General features: G+C 32.7%; 1 protein-coding gene across 1 annotated transcript in view; it reads right to left on the bottom strand.

Annotated features, from left to right (window-relative positions):
* Positions 1–8,865: 8,865 nt before the first annotated feature.
* The window catches only part of KLHL1 (kelch like family member 1), a 359,135-nt gene continuing 347,946 nt past the window's right edge, over positions 8,866–20,054 (bottom strand). The window contains exons 10-11 of the mRNA XM_037023548.2: positions 14,240–14,411; positions 8,866–9,954 (exon numbers count right to left, since the gene is read on the bottom strand). Coding sequence (XP_036879443.1) covers positions 9,895–9,954; positions 14,240–14,411 — 232 coding nt within the window. The 3' untranslated portion in view covers positions 8,866–9,894. The remainder of the gene's footprint in view (positions 9,955–14,239; positions 14,412–20,054) is intronic.

Below are 20,054 nucleotides of genomic sequence, written 5' to 3'. Positions count from 1 at the left end.
TTATCTGGTAATAGAAGTGAGGGAAAGGAAGAGATTTTGGACATATCTAAAAACATAGGTATTCAAATGTGTATTATTTAAAAAAAAGACGAACATTTTTGTGTGTGGGCATTGGGGTTAGGGATATAACAATTGTGAATTTCCAATAATTGTATACCAACTCTCTGAATTATTACTAAGCAAAAATAGACTTATTTAAGTATGTTCAAATAGCTTAACAAAGGTAATGTGTTCTAAGTTGGGAGAAAATAGTGGTAGAATACAAATACAAATATTAGGCAAAGATAGTAAATTTTAATGAGTATAACATTATCTCTATTTAATAAAAACTTTTTTTAATTTTACTGTAAGTAATCTAGTGTCCACAATTAGTTTGGTAATTTGAGCTGATATGAAGAATTTTCTCATAATTGTATTTATAATAAAATGGATTGTCAAATCTGTATCACGAATTTCTATTCTTAGTTCTATGATGGGTAGAGTGTCACTGAAAAAATTAGTATATTTAATAGAGAGGTAATGATGAATATATAATACATGAGGAAATACTTTATAAATAATCTTTTTGTTTTTCAGTGACTATGCTTTGTGTTCATAAAAGACAATAGTTATTTTCTAAATAGAATAAAAGTCAACCTTTAAAAATATATCAAAAACAGTATTTTCCTTAATTTTCTAAGTTAAACTTTTGATGTCAGTAGTTTAGTTGTAAATCTATGAAATATTAACAATCCTTTTAAAAGGGACCCTTGATTAACATGTGATCATATAAATTTAAGCTCATTAAATTTCCTTAATTTTTACAGCTTTATAGCTTTATTTTTGTACATTTATAGCTTACTTAAACTGTCTCCAATAATTTAATCTACATTCATAAATATGACATGCTTGTGTTTTAAGCTTGTGAAGTAATTATCCTGACAGAAATCTTTTCAAAATATTAGTCAACTCTGATAAATATATTAAAATGATAAATTCAATTTAGTTTTTAATATTAGTTTGTTCAATAATAAATATTTAATATTAAAACATTGAATATTAGTAAAATAAAAAATAATATTGATACATAATTAAAATTTAATGTTTTAATGTTTATAGACTTTTCTATAGTCACATTTTCTTTTACCCTTCCATATAAAATTCAAGACTAAAATTAATATTACTAAATTAGAATCTTAAGGCAGCTTCTGACTTAACTTCTAACACATAAAAATCTGTTAATACTGTTAAATCAGTTCAACAAGAGGCCATTTAACTGAGGTGGTTCTAGTGCTGTGGCTGCCTATGTAAACAACGTAAAATCTAAGCCTATAAATGCCTTAAATTTAGGAAATCAAAGTGCTAAGGATAACCAAGTACAAATGGCCAACTGGCTTTGAGCTATAGTCAATCAATATTTTCTTTCTTTACTTCTGAACCTTCTCTGAATAAGTCTTTACCCCTGTCAGTGGAATGTTCTTAACCACATTTCTGTTTTGGTGCTTTCCAATTGAAATAGATTTTTTACTCAAATAAACTTTTAAAATATTTAGTATGCCTCAGTTTATCTTTTAACAGTACAAACATTTAAACTGTATCCTGCAGTTTAATACAAAAGACCTTGTTGCTGTGGGTAAATTTTCACCACCATCTGTATATCTAAATTTTCTTCATTTCAAAAGTACAGCTTCCTCAGGAGGCAGGGGAACTGATTTACCCTTCTAAGTAAACTGGGGTTTACTTCCCAAGCACAGTGAATCCACCATTGCAAGAGAATTGAAGTTAGTGAGAATCACTCTGATTGATTACAAACCAGAAATGGAAGCCAGGGATTACATCTGTTCTCTCTAGTTTCAGTAAGACTGAAACGGATTATAAAATAATGGGTATAGAATGAACATAACATCTATTTTCTCTTGCATCTCCTTTTGAAAATTGTAGCTTCTTATAACTGGAACTCTTCTGCTTATCATATGCTGTATTTCACCTAGGCGACTGCTACTTCTCCGCTGGGGCCTGAGGGAAGTCAATAAAATAGTACCCTTCTTCCCCATCAAGTTTCTGAACCAATTAACAAATTAAACAAAGGGAAAACAAATGAGAGCTAAACCATTACTTATATTCATGGTACAGTTTATACAAGAGAACATAGACTAAATATGATAGCCACACAGGACTGCTAACTCTCTACTCGATGCATTCATTGAGAAAGCAGAGAGGAAGACAGAGTATGCAGAGAAAGAATTACGGAAATTTGTGTTTCTCAAAGTTTAACATGTACATTAGGTATTTTGTTATAATGCAGGATCTCGTTTAGCAGCTCTGGATGAATCCCAAATTTGCATCTCTAACAAGCCCCTAGGTGATAGTAAAGTTGCCTATGTAGGGACTAAAGTCTGAACCTAGCCGACTTCTTCTGTAAAGGCTCAGAGACTTTGTGGCTGTATGGTCTCTGTTGCAACTATCCAGCTCTGCAGGTGTAGCTAAAAAGTAGCCACGTTAAGTAGGAAAAGTCATGGCTGTGTTTAAATAACACTTGATTAATAGACACTGGAATTCAAGCTTCAGATAATTTTCATGTGTCTTGAGATATTGTTCTGATTTTTTTCAATTAATTAAAGATGTGAAACCATTCTTATTAGCTCATAGGTCATAAGAAAACAAGAGGGTGGCCATGCCACAGAGTTTATCTTTCATACCATTAGAGCTACATACACAGTTGATGCACTGGAACAGATTATAAATTGTAACTGTACCTTCTAACTTCTAAATGATTTATGATCAGATATTCTTTTGCCATAAAAATGGAGAGACAGATAAGTAAGAAGTTTACGTTATTGATGGCAACATTTATTGATATTTAACAGGATTAAAGAAATGGATTTATACTACACATAAAGGATCTGGACTTGATATTGTGAAAAACATTTGGACTATCTGTGATGGCATCAGCCTATAAACTGTTAAAACAACAACAAAATTCAGCAGGCTGCACTGGGCCTCCATCTCCTGGCTTGCAGACCCACAACCTAGGTCATTGCCTCATCCTGGATCCAGTAGAGAAAAAAATAAAAAGAAAAGCAAACCTCTGGAAGTTAGAAAAACAACTGGAGGAAAAATAGGCTAAAGTCAATTTTAAGAACAAATCCAAATGAAAACTAAAAAGCTTAATCCTCTGTTGAAAATAAGATTTTCCTCCCCTCTTTTTTTCTCAGAGCATCTACTTTAGAAAACTTGTAACTCTGAGTACTTTCTCCTCTCTTTGCAGTGTATTTAAATCCTCCTTTCAAACACTAGATGTGCCTTTTGTCAGCTTTACGACTTAGTAAAGCTAGAACTTCTACCTCTCAGTTCCTGTGGGAGGGTAGGATCCTAACTTTGGTGGGACCCTTGTTCCAAGTGGCAAAATGTCCTGCTGTCATAAAGTTATGAGAAGTGTTTTGCCTCTGGATAAAGCTAATTCACTAACACAGAAAGCTAAGTAGCTATCACCCCAAATACTAGGTAAAGTTAGGAGTAACTATTTGTGACAAAAGGCACTTTCCGGTCCTCTTGCTTGAGAACTAGTTATTGTTTATCTTGAAAACATGCATGTAATGGGTTGTATCTGTTTGGCATATAATGTGTCCTAAATTGGGATCAACTGTATGAGGTTTCTTTCTATCTTTGCAATCTCTTAGCAGGTTACCTATGATGGGCATCACATTCTGGTTTCATGCTTATCAAATAATTAAAGTATTTTTTTCTATTACCTTTGTGGTTAGTTGTTCTGGGTTGGAGAATTTTGTTTTGTTTTGTTTTGAGAATTTATTTTCCCAACAATGTCATGCATCTTCTACATTACTACTAGGTCCACTGTCATTTAGAGGAGTAGTGGATGGTGTAAAACACCAAGAATGTTTACGGAAAAAAGTTTTTTCTTCACGTATCAGTGAAGTAGGGAAGAAGCATTCTTTTAACATATCCATAAGGATTCAGACATTACATCCACAAAGTAAAGTCCTATTTTCACATGTTTCCCATAACATCATTGAAAAGATTTTTCTCAACATTATTGGAGTACAATGTAATCATGCAGAGTTTGTCTTCTTTGATGACTTTGAGCTACTTGGGTGCAGGTAATGTGTGCATAGTGCCCAGTGCATGTAGGGTTTGATACCTGGTTATAGGAATAATAAGCCTATAAAATAAGTGATTTCATTTTCACAGTGTGTTTTTCATATATTCTGAATATATAAATATTTTTGGATGTAGTATGTTGGGTTAATTTTCACTCATTTTCAAGCATAAGAAATGTAAATATCAATAAATTTTCAATTACCAAAAGACACAAATTAATCTAAAAATGATAAATTGGAAATGTTGCAATTATATACATGTTTATGTATGATGTAAATGCATATAAATTTCTGAATTAGAATTTTTCTACATATGAAGTATCTAATTACTGTATCAAATTATAGAAACTTTGAGCAAAAACAATATAAAAAATTTATATAGTCACAAAATAATTTTACAGATGAGAAAACCTTAGTCCATAAGAGGATATGGTAGGCCGTTTGAAATTTCTAGTAGGGTATAGAAATGTTACAGGCTGTTTGTCCAGTTCTTATCTCTACCACAAGAAAGAACTGAAAAGCAGAGACACAATAGTGAAGCAGAGTGTAAGTTTTGTTTGAATACACTCCAAGGGAGAGCGCGCAAGAGTCAGGGAAGACAAAGGCACCGGAATTTTAGGGGAGGGTCTATTTATCAAGACCTAACCAGGAGGCACTTCTTTGATTGATAGGGTAAGGTCATTTGATTGACATTTCTAATTACATATCCATTCCTCTTAGTATACATGTCTTTTCCCAAAATGCACACAGAAAATCCCATGGAAGGGAGGGGGAACAGAAACACATTTTTATTTTGATGAAATTATGGTGAGGTATGGTTTGGGCAGTTCTTAGTTTTGTTTGATTGTTCCTGCACTGGGACCTGTTTGGGACCCATATAGCCCCATCCAATAGGCAAGAAGTTAATCTCCCTAACAAAGCCTTTGTTGTCTTCACGTGAGACCCCCTATCTGGGCAGAGTTTGGGCAGTTTTTTCCTTGAACCACTTCCACTTCCCTGGCTGCTCATGTCTATCTCTACCTAACAGAAAAAGAAAAATTCCTGTTAAACCTTTGTAGAGAGCAAATTAATAAAGTTGCCCATGGGGGAGGGGGGAGAATAATTTTTGCTTTACCCTTCTGCTTTTTTGGCTGAAACCCCCACCACCACCTCTCTTTAATAAAAGACAGATGTACAGGAGAAAACCAAAAGTTTAATAATTTGTGTACCTCTGTATAATGGGAGAGACTTATGCATACTGAATAGCTTTACAAAATGGCCCAAGCCACTGCCTTAAATACCATCTCCAGTTAAAGATAAAAGAAAATGTTGGGGTTTGGGGAGCCAGTTCTGGGAGACTATCAGAAAAAACTCAGTGAACAAGGGTAATGTTTTTAGGCAATTTGAAGTCCTTTTCTTCTCCATTGTTGAGTTTCTAGAGATTTAATCATCCTGTGCTTCTGTTAGAGAGGAGACACCCTTACAACTGGAGACTTCCTATATAAATGTTAATGTTTCTTATAAAATGGTAGCTTCTACTCAGTTTTCAGGGCTTCTCCTGTGTCTGCTGCTTCCTAAAAAAATAACCCACTCAATATAAATCTTATGCCAAAGGGGTATATTTTGGGGTGGCAAATTCTGCTCCTGTTCGTTCCTAAAAGATTAATGTTAATGATCATTTCTCTTACTGTTTGTACCTCAATTTTCATCTCTTTTAAAATACTAAAAAAACTATGTACAGTTTTTAAACAAGTGATAGGGATATGTTTAAGAGTGTTTCTAAAAGCTGCAAAATCTTAATATTTTTGTATAAACGTTTCAATCTAGAAATACGACTATAGATATTTGAATAGTTTATTTTAGCCTACATGTAAATGTTAGATCTTTAGAGTTACTATTTTATCACAGGTTTTAGCTGTTTGGTTACAAATTTCCAGTTTCAAAATAGATTTTCTGGTTTCTTCAAACCATATATGATGTTAACTAAATAATGTAAAATCCTTATACTCTTTTTGGGTAACTAGTATTTCTCAGGAATACTAGTGCTTCTACTTTTATTAAGTCTGTTATTCTGGTATCCAGGAAAAACTTACAAATGTCATCCCTTTTATTTTATTTTAATTGTAAGACTGTACTTTCTTGACTTTTAATGTACAACATAAAAGAAAATCAGTTCTACCGTATTTGGAGGTTTTGACACGATTAAGTACTTCATAAATAATTTAGAATATTATATATTTCTATTGCCATTAATGGTTATCATTAAAATGGAAAATATTTGCAGAATATTCTAAGATTGCATATTACTGTTGTTAGGCAGCTTTGTCTGGGGAAGTCTCCCACTGTGCACTAGGTGAAACCTCAACCCAGACAGGGGAGGAATTCTTGACTGATGGAGAAAGAATTCATGAACAGGTCTGATGAGTGAAGATAAGGAAGGAATTTGTTAAAGTGAGAGTAGTAGAGGATGGCAGCAGCCATGCAGGCAGTAGAGAGCAAGGAAGAACAGAGGGAGGAAAGGAAAGTTCACTGAACTCCTACTCAGTATAGAGCAGATCCCTTGTGCCAACTCCTGAAGCTAGGGTCACCTGGTGACCAGTGTCCAGTTAAATCTGCACAACATGGAAACTAAAAGTTTCCATGAAAGTCCCTTCACCCCAGGACTTGGGGGAGCTACAGAGCACTGGATGGAGTGAGATTATGTTTGGACAACTTCCCAAAGACAAAGAAAGGAGATTTTCAGGCATGCTACTCAAGAGCATAATCCTACAGCTGCAGTCCTGTCTGGGGTACCCAAGCAATGGAAACTTGCAAGCCCAAATCAGAGCTCTTAGTAGCCCTTCCCTACTTGTCTGAAGTAGAACAGAGAAAGTGAAGACTTATGCTTAAGTCTAGAAAATTGAATGAAATAGTGAAGTAACAAAGATGCTTACCACTGGGAAAAGGCATATCTTAATAATTTCCCAAGAGGCTTGGGAAATCATGGGGGACAAAAAATGCAGTAAGTTGAACAGCAAGAAGGATGTATTTAAGGCAAAGTACACACTCGAAGAAAGGGAAGTGCTGGCAGTGTCAAAGAGAGGTGTGCTTAAAGGCTTAGAATTCATGACTTTAAAGGGTTTCAAGAATGGAATTAAGGGCCAAGGGGACATATGCTTGACTTGTGATCTCATGATGTCTATCTCCAGTGAGAGACATTATGTCATCATCCATAGTTAGTACTCTAGATACTCTGTAAGATAAATTTAACATAAGGAATTAATTGATCCTGGTCTTCTCTAAGGTAGTGGTCACCCTTGAGCAGTAGGAGCATATCATTTAGGACTTCTTGTTCTGTCTTAAGGTAGGGTTGGTTGTGGGCTAATTCATCAAAGGCAGGAAAACTTGATCATGATTCTTGTCCCATGTCCCTTCTCTACCTCAGTACTATTTATAAAAATAAGTTATACTTCAGGGATATCAATGTAATAATAATAATTTTAAAAAACCCTTAATAGTATCTTGGAAAAACTAGCCTTATTGATGCTATTTTTATACTTCCTTTATTTAAATATGTCTTATTAATTAAACAGCTAAATAGTGAATCCTGTCTTCAGCAGAAATTTTACCACAAAGAGGGATACTCAGCTAGTTGAGTTACCAGTTGACAGAGTCAAGTTTGAAGAATCCTGGATTGAAGTACTGGGCAGAATAGGCTGCCCATAGCATATGACCTTAGAGAGCGATTTCCTTTTCAGTGAATGGCACGATAATATTCATCCTTCCAATCCCATATAGGATTAGAGTTCATTGTACAAACCTCTCTAAAGTGACTTCATATGGTAAATCAGGTATTCACACTCAGTATATGAAATATGAGTAGTAGTAGGTTAATATGATCTACATAGAGAAAATGGTTGAATGAAGAAAATTTGTTTAGGGAAAATTCCCTCTCAGGAAAATAACTACTTATTTGTAAAAATGTTGATAAGCTTATTAACCAAGTTTTAAGCATGACTACTACAAATCCTTGCTGGTTAAAAAATAGATGTACACTATTTCTTCTCCTTATTCTTTAAACTTTCAAAAATAAGTTGTTCACTACAGTTAACTAATATTATCTGTATGCTCTATGTATTGTAGAAAATATATAGGAGGAGGAAATTGAATGCACTTAACACTACTAAATTGTGTACTTAGAAATAGCTAAGATGATAAATTTCATGTTATGCCTTTTTAAACTACAGTTTAATTAGCATCTTATAATAATATTATTTTTCTGAAATGAAATGTGACTAATAAATTTGACCATAGGTACATGTTGAAAAACTTCAGATTTCCTAATATTTCCTTGGCATGAGCTGTTTATCAGGATTTTCCTTAGTTATTAGATTTCAAACATTTTTTACCACTCAACAGTAATACTTAATTCCATGGTTTACTTTGACTCGACAAAGAGGGATTTTTCTTTACTTTTCTAGTTCATGTGCAATTATCAACACTGTCACTGTGGGATATGTGTTTTCTAAACACTATTTCTAACTGTTTCAAGTGGGTGACTACAGAAGAAAACAATAATTAAAGATTGCATTTGATGTCAGCATAGTATTTAGGAGGAAACAAACATGTTTTGGTGGAAATGTATACTCCTTGATTTTTAAGAAGTCAAGCAAAAAAACTGCCTGTGTCTGTAATATATCTTGTCAATTTTTTACTAAGATATGAATTAAAATTTATTGAAGAAAAAAACATTGATAAAAGCAAATTTTCTACCATTTATTAATTATATTTTAAATTTACATGACTCTATTAAAGACATATAATGTTTCCACTTTATGCTTTAAACAGTTACAAACATTTGATGTAAAATAATATGCATATCAATGTAACAAGTTTGATAAGCAAGGAATGAGAATCTGAAGTACGCCTTCCTTCTAACAGTGATCATTAACACTCCAAATGAATTGATCATAGATTTCTCTCTCAAAATTCTATTTTTTTTAAATAAGAAAAATTCTAAAGGACTTCAACATGCAATGGATATATATAACATTCAGAGTAACTAGCTTCCATGCTTCCACTGAACTCAACATAAGGCAAAAGCCTATAATCATACTGATTCTTTGGCTCAGTGTGTTAAAAAAAAAGCAATGTGGCAAGCCTAATGAAAACAATACTTTGTGTTTGCCAGCTTCAGATTGCTAATACGGTTGCAATAAAATTCAGCCATCCTCTGATGATATATTCAGTTTTGATCAGGAGAACAGTTTGTTTTCTGAATGTAAGAGAAAAACATGAATCTGTTTCTCTAATTGTCCTTATAGTTTAGGAAAATGAGGAATAACCATATTTATTTTAATAAAACATCATTCTGCCTTCTGGTATGACCACATCTGATTGGGAAAGTAGTGAGCCAATCAGATTCTGTTAAATGAAATACAATGTCTTTTACTCTTGCCTCTTGGATATTGCCACAGATTGTAAAACAATAGAGTGAATTGTAGTCATGAAATTATCCATGTCACAAATATCAATCTATCCATTTAATGCTCAAGAAAATCAGTCCTTTGGTAACTCTAGTTATTGTATGCTGCAATACAAAACAAATTACCAATAACCATTCCTGAAGTAACTAATACACAGCCAGATGCTGTTCCCATGGCAGTTTGATGTTTTCTTTTTCTTGTAATTCTGTTTGATCTTCTACCTATTCTGACTCAATAGGTAAATCTAGGAATCCTTGTTCTTGAAGAGTTTTCATCTCAGGAAGTTCTCATTCTTGTCCACTGATATAAAAATAACCGCTCCAGCAAATAAAATCTCCCCACATAAGAATAAGTCAAGGTTGTTTGATGACTACTACACAGGCACCTGCTCTTCCAATATTCAAGGAAGCCATCTGTGGAAAAAGATGAGACACAATTTAAGACAAATTTTACTGTCATAAAAAATGTATAAATTGTAATATTTTAAACACATATGTATGAAAATCATAAATAATATGCTTTTATTAACACAATTGGCCACAAGTAGTATGGTAAAAATGGAGACAATGAAAATGGAATTTCCAAAAAAAGTAATAATTTGTATACTGAAACTTGTTAAACCTGCAATAATTTATGTAATTTTTAATATATGTAATAAAATATTTAATGAATTTTAATGAAATGAAGCTTCTATAGAAAAGTTTCCAGGAAAGATTTATTCTAGAGGTTGCATGTCACATTTGTAATGATATTTCACAGTGATAGTGAGGAGTGTATTTTAGATGCAATAGCTATTCCATTTATTGAAATCATTTTAAAGTTATTTCCCCAGATATTGTATTTAATTAAATATGTTATTTATTCATTCTAAACAGAGACGTACAATGAAGTAATTTCAATATTGTGTCATAAATATGCCATCATTACAATTGCTATAGGGCTTATTAAAAAAATACCATCTTATGACAGTCATTGAAATGAGAACTGAGATTTTTTTTTAATAATGAATATGAAATTGTCTAGGAATATATTAAAAACAATGTTTTTTCCAGAGTTTATAATGAAAATTTATTCCATGGAGGTAAGCCAAAATGTTAATAATTTGAGCTTCTTGATATCAGTGATTTTTGTTATGGTTTTCTAAGAATAATTTATGCACATAAAAATATCAGGGTAGACTAGGAATTACAGGATATTATTTCAAACTAAGAGGAAAATGAATAAAATGTAAGAAATAGCTAAAAGCAGAATAACCTCAGATCACATACATTATCTTATTGAGGAAAGACATGGTCTTTCTAAATATGAAACTTGCCACTATTATGTACTAGTTTTTTTTTAATGACCTTGTTGTTACCAGCCATCTCTCTGTGGGTTTTAAAAATGCAAACTTCCATATAATTTTGTTAAATTTCTTACATTTAATACATTATTATTTGAAAAGCTAATTTAATGTAATACCTTTTATCTTCCTCATAGACAATTACTTAAAATGAGAGGATGAAAGGGGCATATGAATATATTGATAGCCTATTGGGTATTAAGAATAATTTTTATAGATTACCACAGTCAACTTCATAATCCCATCATGCATTGTTATTTATGTAGGACAGGTTTGTGAGTGGAATGTCAAGAGACAGTTTGTAAATCCCATAACATCAATTAATACAAATTGAAGTGTGTTTGACTCTAAAATGCACACATTTTCCATTGTCTCTCTTTTAGTTTCCATTGATTTTCAAGTGTTGGTTCCCATCAGAGTCACCTAAGGAAATTCTACAAAGTATATGTGCTCAAGCACCACCACTCAATAGCAATGGGATGAGTGTTAGGTAGTGATATTTTTGCAAAGTTTCCCAAATACTTTCTGAGGTTGAGAAATACTATGCATGGTTTCTAGACAGAGTATAGAATCTGACATCTGTTATCTGTTATAGACAAAAGCAACTGAGGATAGATGTCTCACCAGGCTTCCCTGGAACTCATTCTTAATATCTTATGTGTCTACTGTGTACAAATAAATTAAACTCATGCACAACAATGCAAACTGAGTTGCAACAATACTTTCCAATTTATTAATTTAAGAAATATTTTCATATCTCTGTGGGGTGAGAGACAAAGACTACTGGCTAGTCTTTGGAGACATGACCGTAAATGAACACTATCTTTGTTTCTTTACCGCTGCTGATGGGTGCAGCATGACAGCACTATGACAATGTATCAAAAGAACACACGAAAGTGATTTTAACCAGGTTAGGGGAAATGGAGCAAGTTTTTCCTTTTATGTCTTAAACCACATATATTGTTTTTTCAAATCAAATACAAGAAACAAACCCAATGTTAAATGACAAAGTCAAATTTATTGAAAACATACACATGCATACATACATGCATGGATGTGTTCTCTGTAAAACTAACTGTCTAAAACCTGAATCTGGCAACCTGTCCCTAATATATTTCCATTATTTCCAATTCCAGCTAGCCTGGGAAGTTTTCCAAATATACAATCTTGGATATTTTAATAGTTTGCTTATTTATTCTAATGCTTAGCTGTTTCATGGTACCGATGAAAAAGGGATAACTGATTGATTTTATCTGTGGGTAAATGGAGGGAAAGTGACAAGCATTATCCTGCAAATATGGGACTTTTCTCTAGTGGCCCAGAATCCTGAAAATTTTCAAGGGGATTTTCAAGTGGATCTGTGGATGGTCACTAGAGAGTCTTAACAATATAAATGATGAAAAGATATGGACATAAAACCTTAAAGTAATTTAAGAGCTTTAAAATTAATGTTTAATGTACTAAAATAAAGTTGTTATAAAACATTTTAAATCCACTTTGCTGTTTATAAGATACTAGATGATCCAAAGAGTGTAATAAATTATAGATGAGGAAAAATGGCCTTTAGGAGGCTTTTACCTATTATTCCTACATACATTATTTTGATTTCAATTTTAGAGGAATGATAAGCCTAATGGCTCATTATTATAAATATGTAATGAAGATATTGTTATATCATTTATGTGCCCATAAAATTCCTTTATTTAATGTTCATTTGTAAAAGTGGCACATTTAAAATACATACTGTTGAACTTGTACTCAGCAAATCCACAATCATTGATCCATGCAGTGTTCCCTTTCAAAACTCCAGGGACTCAGAAAGGTAAGAAGTTAAAATTTACCCTGTATAATCTTAGTGCAGTGATTATTTACTTCCTTTATGTTTTCTGCTCTGGAAATAAGGAATGCATTTTCTCTCTTAATTAAAGTGAAACACAGACACTCAGAGGACCTAGTTCTCCAAATACTTCCTTCCTCCTTTCTACCTTCTTTTTTCCTCAGCCTAACTCATCTGTCTTCCTTTTAATCAAAGAGTTTTCCTTAAAAAAGAGTAAGATTCATAAGGCAGCTTACCTTAGCCTGGCCACTACAAATTTGGTTTTGGACTTGAAAGTCAGCCTATCTAAATACTGTGGTCCAATACATAGCTTCAAAACTGATCATCAAGGAAGTTATGTATCTTTAAGAGTGAGTGTATTGAAACAAGATTTACTTCAGTCAGTGTTCAAGTTCTTTGGTTAAATTTTAGTAAATTTCTGAGACAATAAATAGAACCCTCTACCCACTGATGATTGTGAGGAAATGAGATTATTATTCTGCTTCAAATAAATAAGGCTTTGGGATTTTACTGTGCCCACTGATGAAAATGATTTGGTCGAACAGTACCTTACCTTTAGGTTTCTGTTCAAATAAAGAAAAAATGGAAATATTGAGAAAGTTGGGGAAAGAAAAGAGGAAAGTAGGGAGAAATTAAATATTAGAACACAAGTCTGATAATCTACCCAATTCTTACATTACAAGCAAGGCCATAATAGCTATACAGCATAAGGTATTTTCCACTGTAAGTAAGTTCCCCTGCCCTCATCTTTCCCAGCTCACACATATCCTCTAACTATGTGATCTGAGTGGGAGCTCCTCTGTTCTAGCATGATCCTGAGTCACTAATTACAGTGTATTTCAAGGGATAATGCCTCATCTAAGATCAGCCAATTATTTCACTCCATCTTCCTAGTGAAAGCGATTGTCCAGGAATCAGCACTTTATATATGACAGACCATTTTAGAGCCCTTTGTTGTGTTTTCTTAATTGAACAAAGAGTTCTTTTATTTTCTGTTTATGGCTGTGAGGATTACTATTTGAAGCTTCCAGTAGTGCCAATCCACAGAAAATTCTCTTTGCAGTAGACAACAACAGACTTATCTAAGATAATCAAGCAAAAATGGGAGGCAGAAAGTTGATTTCTGCAGCCTTCCATCCTCTTATTCCAGTTACCTCTAAGAATAAATATTCTAAAGTTAGGGTTTTGTGAATCAATATATTCCACTTTTATTTTTTTCTTCAGATAATAAAAATTTGGTTCCTATCCTTTGTACTACTTAAAATACAAATCCCAGTGAAGCATAAATGTCACTTTTTAATATAAATTTTGTGAAAGTATGTAATACCTAAGAGAAAAGTACACAAAAATGTGATTTGATGAACTTTTTACTAAATGAACACAACAGTGGATTAAATCAATCACTTTGTGTTCAGGGTAGTGTAACTAGATAGATTACTATATGTACTTCTCTCCTCCAAAGGAAGTCAATGAAGTAAATTCTTACATTTGAAGTAGATTATGCTGGTAACAAATTTACCTGTGTCCATTCATTAGTTTGTGGATCATAGGATTCCATAGTATTGAGGTATGTCTGCCCATCATAGCCACCAACAGCATATAATCTGTCACCAAGGAGACAGACTCCCACAGCATCTCTGGGCATACTCAGAGGAGCCACCATAGTCCATGTGTCTGTTTTTGGATCATATCTAAAATATAAGGATAGTAGGTCATAATATATTCTGATCACATTCAACTTTTACTATATGAATGATACCCTTTTCAAAAGCATGCTATGGAAAAGAAACTAAATATTTTCTAAAAGTTCAGTCATTTGAGCAGGTGTTCAAGAATGGTCTAGCTTTCTATTTTAAAAAGATGCCTAGACTTTTAATTAGGTGGCTGTAGAGTCATTTAACAAAAAGGTATATCATGATTTTTTTTCCATGAGGAAGTCAGATATGTAATAAAATATTTTCTGCAATAGAATGAAGTTCTTTAAAACAGATATAAGCCAAGTGCTATAGTAATGAAACTGAAGTAATGGTTAAAAATCTGGAAGATTATGGAATATTCCACAGTTGATGTCTCCTTCAAATCATGTCTGAAATTCTAGCCTAAATTTGCTAGAAAGAAAAGAAGTTTGTGTAAAAGAACTGAACTGTTAATCAAAATGCTTAACCAGCTTCGAGGAAAGCAGGTGTGCAGTATGGCTAAATTAAGCAATGTATAAAGGGACAGAGTGCCTAAAAAGGTGATTTTGATCTGGTTGATTCCCAGACTAGGAAGGTGTTTTTTGTTTACTCAGTAGGAAAATAGGGAACCTTTGAAACTTGGGAAAATAATGACAACATGAACATAATTATATTTAGTGGCATTAGTCAAGATCCACAGCATTGGAGAGATTGGTAAATCAAGAGAGTGAAGCAGGGGGCCCAAGTTATTATTGAATTTAAGCCAAAAATAGCTTAATTTTCAGAAATTCTAATTACCATGATTACATATGGAAATTTTGTATTTTGAGTGGCAAAAACTTGAACAATACTTTGGTGAATGTACTTTACTTTGGTTAAGAAAGAATTATTAAATCACCTTTTGCCTTTAACCTGCCCCTGCAGGTTCAGATATTAAAATGAGAAAGTAGGAACCCAGGAGGGTAAATATAAAAGAAAGCTGGGTGAAAGTATTTTTCTTTACAAACACAGCAAATGTATTCTCAGTTTGTTTTTCTACTCTAGCCTTGTTCTTCACTAATTGGAACTTTTAGCCCAGATACCTAAATCAAAAACAGACACTAACTGGCCAAAAAATATCTATAGGTTTTTAAAAATAGAGTTGTTACAAAAGGAATAGTTGAGAAGACCCCAAGATCTGGAATTTATATTTCACAAAGACTATTTATGTTACTCAAAATGTTACATGCACTTATACCTATGGTTGAAAAAGTTGTGACAGTCAAGATGATATATATAAAATGAGAAATTGGTTGAATGCCTGCAAAACCAGAGCCATCTTAAAGCATAGGCTGTCAAGTAAATGAAAATGTAATTTTATGTGCTGTGATTAGATGTGGACACATAAAGATACACACAAACACAAACACATAATCTATGCCATCAAAGAATTTTTTTAAGTATTTAAACTTTTACCATGACAATTTTTAAATAAAAAGGTTTTAAAATAAGGACAAAAAAAAAAAAACAAAGAGAAAGAGAGAAGAAAAGAGACCACAATAACTCAAATGATACAGTCCAGAATTTGGAACATTTTAAAAGATAACTGAGTTTTTCAATAAGTCAATGACAAAACAAACAAATGCCCAATAATATTAAACAAACAAACAAATAAATAAATAAATAGAAAGAAGTAACTATTCTAAATTAAATGTGATTTTAAAATATAACAAAGTAAAGTGAGTGGATTCACTTGGATCCTAATTCAAACAGACCAACTATTTAAAGATAAGTTTGAGACATTTTAGAAATTAAAATTGGATTTTAATAAGGAATTATGAAGGTTTTATTAGTTGTGAAAATAGCATTATGATAATGTGAAAATAGAATATCCTGATCACTTTTGGTTGTTTCTGGGATGAATTCAGAAGTATTTTGAGCTAAAAATCACATATTTGAGAATTTATTTGAAATGCTTAAAGAAAAAAAAAGACAGTGAAGGGGAATGGATGAACCAAGAGTGATGAATTGGTGATAGTTAAAGCTGGCTAATGAGCACTGGGAAATTTTTTGTACTGTTTACTTTTCTGTTTAGCAGGAAGTATTTGTAGTAAAAATAACTTTAGAAGTAAAAATGTATAATACACATTAATTTCAATGAAAAATGAATGCGCTTTACATTTTATTCATTCTTCAATAGAACCCAGTCTGGCTTTTTTCACTTAAATAGCATTTTCCGAAGGCATGTTCTAGGCCTCATTTAATTGTTATTTAGCTCTATGGAGCTTTTTTCAGCTATTGCCTGCAAAGCAAACTTTTTTATCACTTTGCAAAAAGGCAGAAGAACTGAGAAAAACAGCTAACACTAGTGCAATAAGCAATAATAAATGGATTTCTGAAGGTTTATGAGACTTCAGCTGGAACTCAAAATAATATCCTACATTTAGAATAAATATCACCATTTTTATATTTTACAAAGTTCCTGAAGGGAATTTAAAAAACTTAGTGCATTCTTCTAGAAAGTCGAAATCATTGAACAAGACGTACCTGTTTTCAGTGGCAAGCAACATATTTGATATGTGTAATAACAACCTTTTAAATCGTATTCGGCAATGTTAATATTAAATGTACATATTGCCAGAAAAATTAAAACAAAACAAAACAAAAACAAAAACTGAGTCCAAACATCTCACCTCCTGCCATACACATGCTCATTTAGAAAATAAAAACACAAATTCAAAATTACACTAGTGATAATCCTTATTCTCACATTAATGACTCTAAATTGATTTTTCTATATTCAGAACTCTATGGATTGGCCTCTCAGCCTGAAGATATACAAAATTGTTAACCCAAAATGAAATAAACAGTCTTTTTTAGCTAAGGAGAGGATCCACAGATGTATAAGCATTTTCCAAACAATTAGTAACAGTTAACTATGCCAGTATATAAGTTCATGTTTTTGACAAAATTTAGTTCTAAGCATTCTTGTTTACCTCTGGTTGCTTGTTTATTAAAAGAAGAAGAAGAACAGCAAGGGAGGAGGCTGCCTTTTTGTATTTAGGCTCTCTGCTTTTCATACATTTCACCTTAGCCTTCATGGCCAGAGTGTGAGCTCTGTATCAGGGAGTCTATTAAAGTTTATAGCCCTCCGGCAAAAGAAGTGCCAGTATATAGGGGCTAAAAATGGCTGTCAAATGAAAACTTGCTGAAGGCATACAAGACTCACGGAACAAAAGTTAGTTTCTCATTGAAAATCCTCACTGAAGTTTTTGAGGTACCATTAATTCTTCAAGCATTGTTCTTTCTGTAATTTAAGGATAAAAATTTATCCTAATATATTTAAAGGAAAACTATTTTAAATCTAAAAGCATTACTTTGGTAACAAATGGGATTGAGAATGCCCATTTTCCTAAATTGGTGCAGGCAATATCCCACTAGAAAGCAAATTAGACAACATAGAAGTGATTTGTAGCCAGCTGTGTTCTGCATGTAAAACAAAACAGAACAAGTAAGAAAACAAAGAAACCAGAAAAGAAAAAAATGACCAGCTATGCTATAAAAGTGGATAAAGAGCTTATGGTTTTTAGATTTCTAGTAAATGAATTATATAATCTATATTGAATTTATTTTAATAAATTATTTTATGAATTAAGCAATTAAGGGGGACAATAATGCTTGTCAAAAATTATTTTTCTTGCGAAGAAAACCAACATCATAAGGTCTCATGAGATTATCAAAACAAATATACCTTGATTTTAGAAACAGGCAGTAGAAATGCAAAACAAATTCATGATACTAATTTAATAAAACTGCAGAATAACTGTTATAATGCTCCTATAAACATCTTTGTTCAGATGTTTTCATATATTTGCATTCCTAATGGGTATTTAAGGATGGAATTTCTGAGTCAGAGAATGCATATTTTGAAATGTGGTAGAGACCACCAATTGATATTACAAAGAGGCTGTGTCAATTTAAATTTCACCATCAATGTAGTGAGTTTCAGTTGCTCTATAGCCTCTCCATCATATGGTATTAATGGCTGTTTCCATTTTAGCCTTTCTAGTAGGTAGGTCATGGTATGACATTGTGCTTTTAATTTGCATTTTCCTGATGACTAATGACATCAAGCATTTTTCTCAATAGTCATCTTTTGAAGAGTGGTTTTCAAATCTCATACCAATTTTTTTCGTTTTTAGGTTCTTTTAAAAATGAGTTCCAGAATTTCTCTTTTTGTTGGAAACAAAGCCTTTGTTCGTTAACTGTATTGCAAATATTTTCCCACTCTGTGGTTTAATTTTTACTCTCACTGCTGTCTTTTGAGGAAAGACATGTGAACAGTAATGTTTTTCCTTTTGGATTATTCCAGATCTAGATTAAGTACTCTTTCACACCCTTATATTGTGAAGATAGTCTCCTGTGTTAGTCTGAAAGCTTCATGTTTGAGGTTTTATATTTACATCTAAAATCCACCTTGAATTGATTTTGGGTGTGCTGTGAGATAAGGGCTAAAACTAATTTTCTTTTTCCATATAATATATGCTCTTTTGCCTTTGCCATAAATCAGTATTTCTTATACTGTTTGTGTGATTCTGTTTCTGGACAAAAAACTGTTCTATTTGTCTACTTGTTTGTACTATGCCAATACCACAATGTCTTAGTTAAATTAACTTTATAATTGGTCTTAATATGTAGTACTTTTTCAAGACTTTCTACTCCACTTATTTAAGGCTTTTTAAACCTTTCTCTATAAATTTTTATTTTCTGTTTAGAGGTATTACATATGTATTAAGAGATTTATTGCTGGATTTTTTAAAACCTTTTTAATGAGATAACGGGAAGATGGTGGCATGAGTAGTTCAGTGGAAATCTCCTCTCCAAAACATGTATATTTATGAAAATACAATAAATACAACTATTCCTAAAAGAGGAAATAGTTGCGCAGATTACGGAAGCACACAGAACTCCCAACAGAAGGGATCCAAAGAGGACAACACCAAGACACATAATAATTAAAATGGCAAAGATCAAAGAAAGAGTGCTAAAAGCAGCCAGAAAGAGAAAAAAGGTCACCTACAAAGGAATACCCATCAGGATATCAGACTTCTCAACTGAAACCTTACAGGCCAGAAGAGAATGGCATGATATATTTAATGCAATGAAATAGAAGGGCCTTAAACCAAGGATATTGTATCCAGCACGATTATCATTTAAATATGAAGGATGGATTAAACAATTCCCAGACAAGCAAAAGTTGAGGGAATTTGCCTCCCACAAACCACCTCTACAGGGCATCTTAGAGGGACTACTCTAGATGGTAGCACTCCTAAAAAGAGCACAGAACAAAACACACAACATATGAAGAATGGAGGAGGAGGAATAGGAAGGGAGAGAAATAATAATCAGACTGTGTTTATAATAGTTCAATAAGCGAGTTAAATTAGACAGTAAGGTAGTAAAGAAGCTAACCTTGAACCTTGGGTAACCACAAATCTAAAGCCTGCAATGGCAATAAGCACATATCTTTCAATAATCACCTTAAATGTAAATGGACTGAATGGACCAATCAAAAGACACAGAGTAATAGAATGGATAAAAAAGCAAGACCCATCCATATGCTGCTTACAAGAGACTCACCTAAAACCCAGACATGCACAAACTTAAAGTCAAGGGATG

Source organism: Manis javanica, chromosome 9 (genome assembly GCF_040802235.1).
Source record: "Manis javanica isolate MJ-LG chromosome 9, MJ_LKY, whole genome shotgun sequence".
Lineage (NCBI taxonomy): Eukaryota > Metazoa > Chordata > Mammalia > Pholidota > Manidae > Manis > Manis javanica.
The sequence above is the reverse complement of the archived record's forward strand: the minus strand, read 5'-3'. Positions and strand labels throughout refer to the sequence as shown.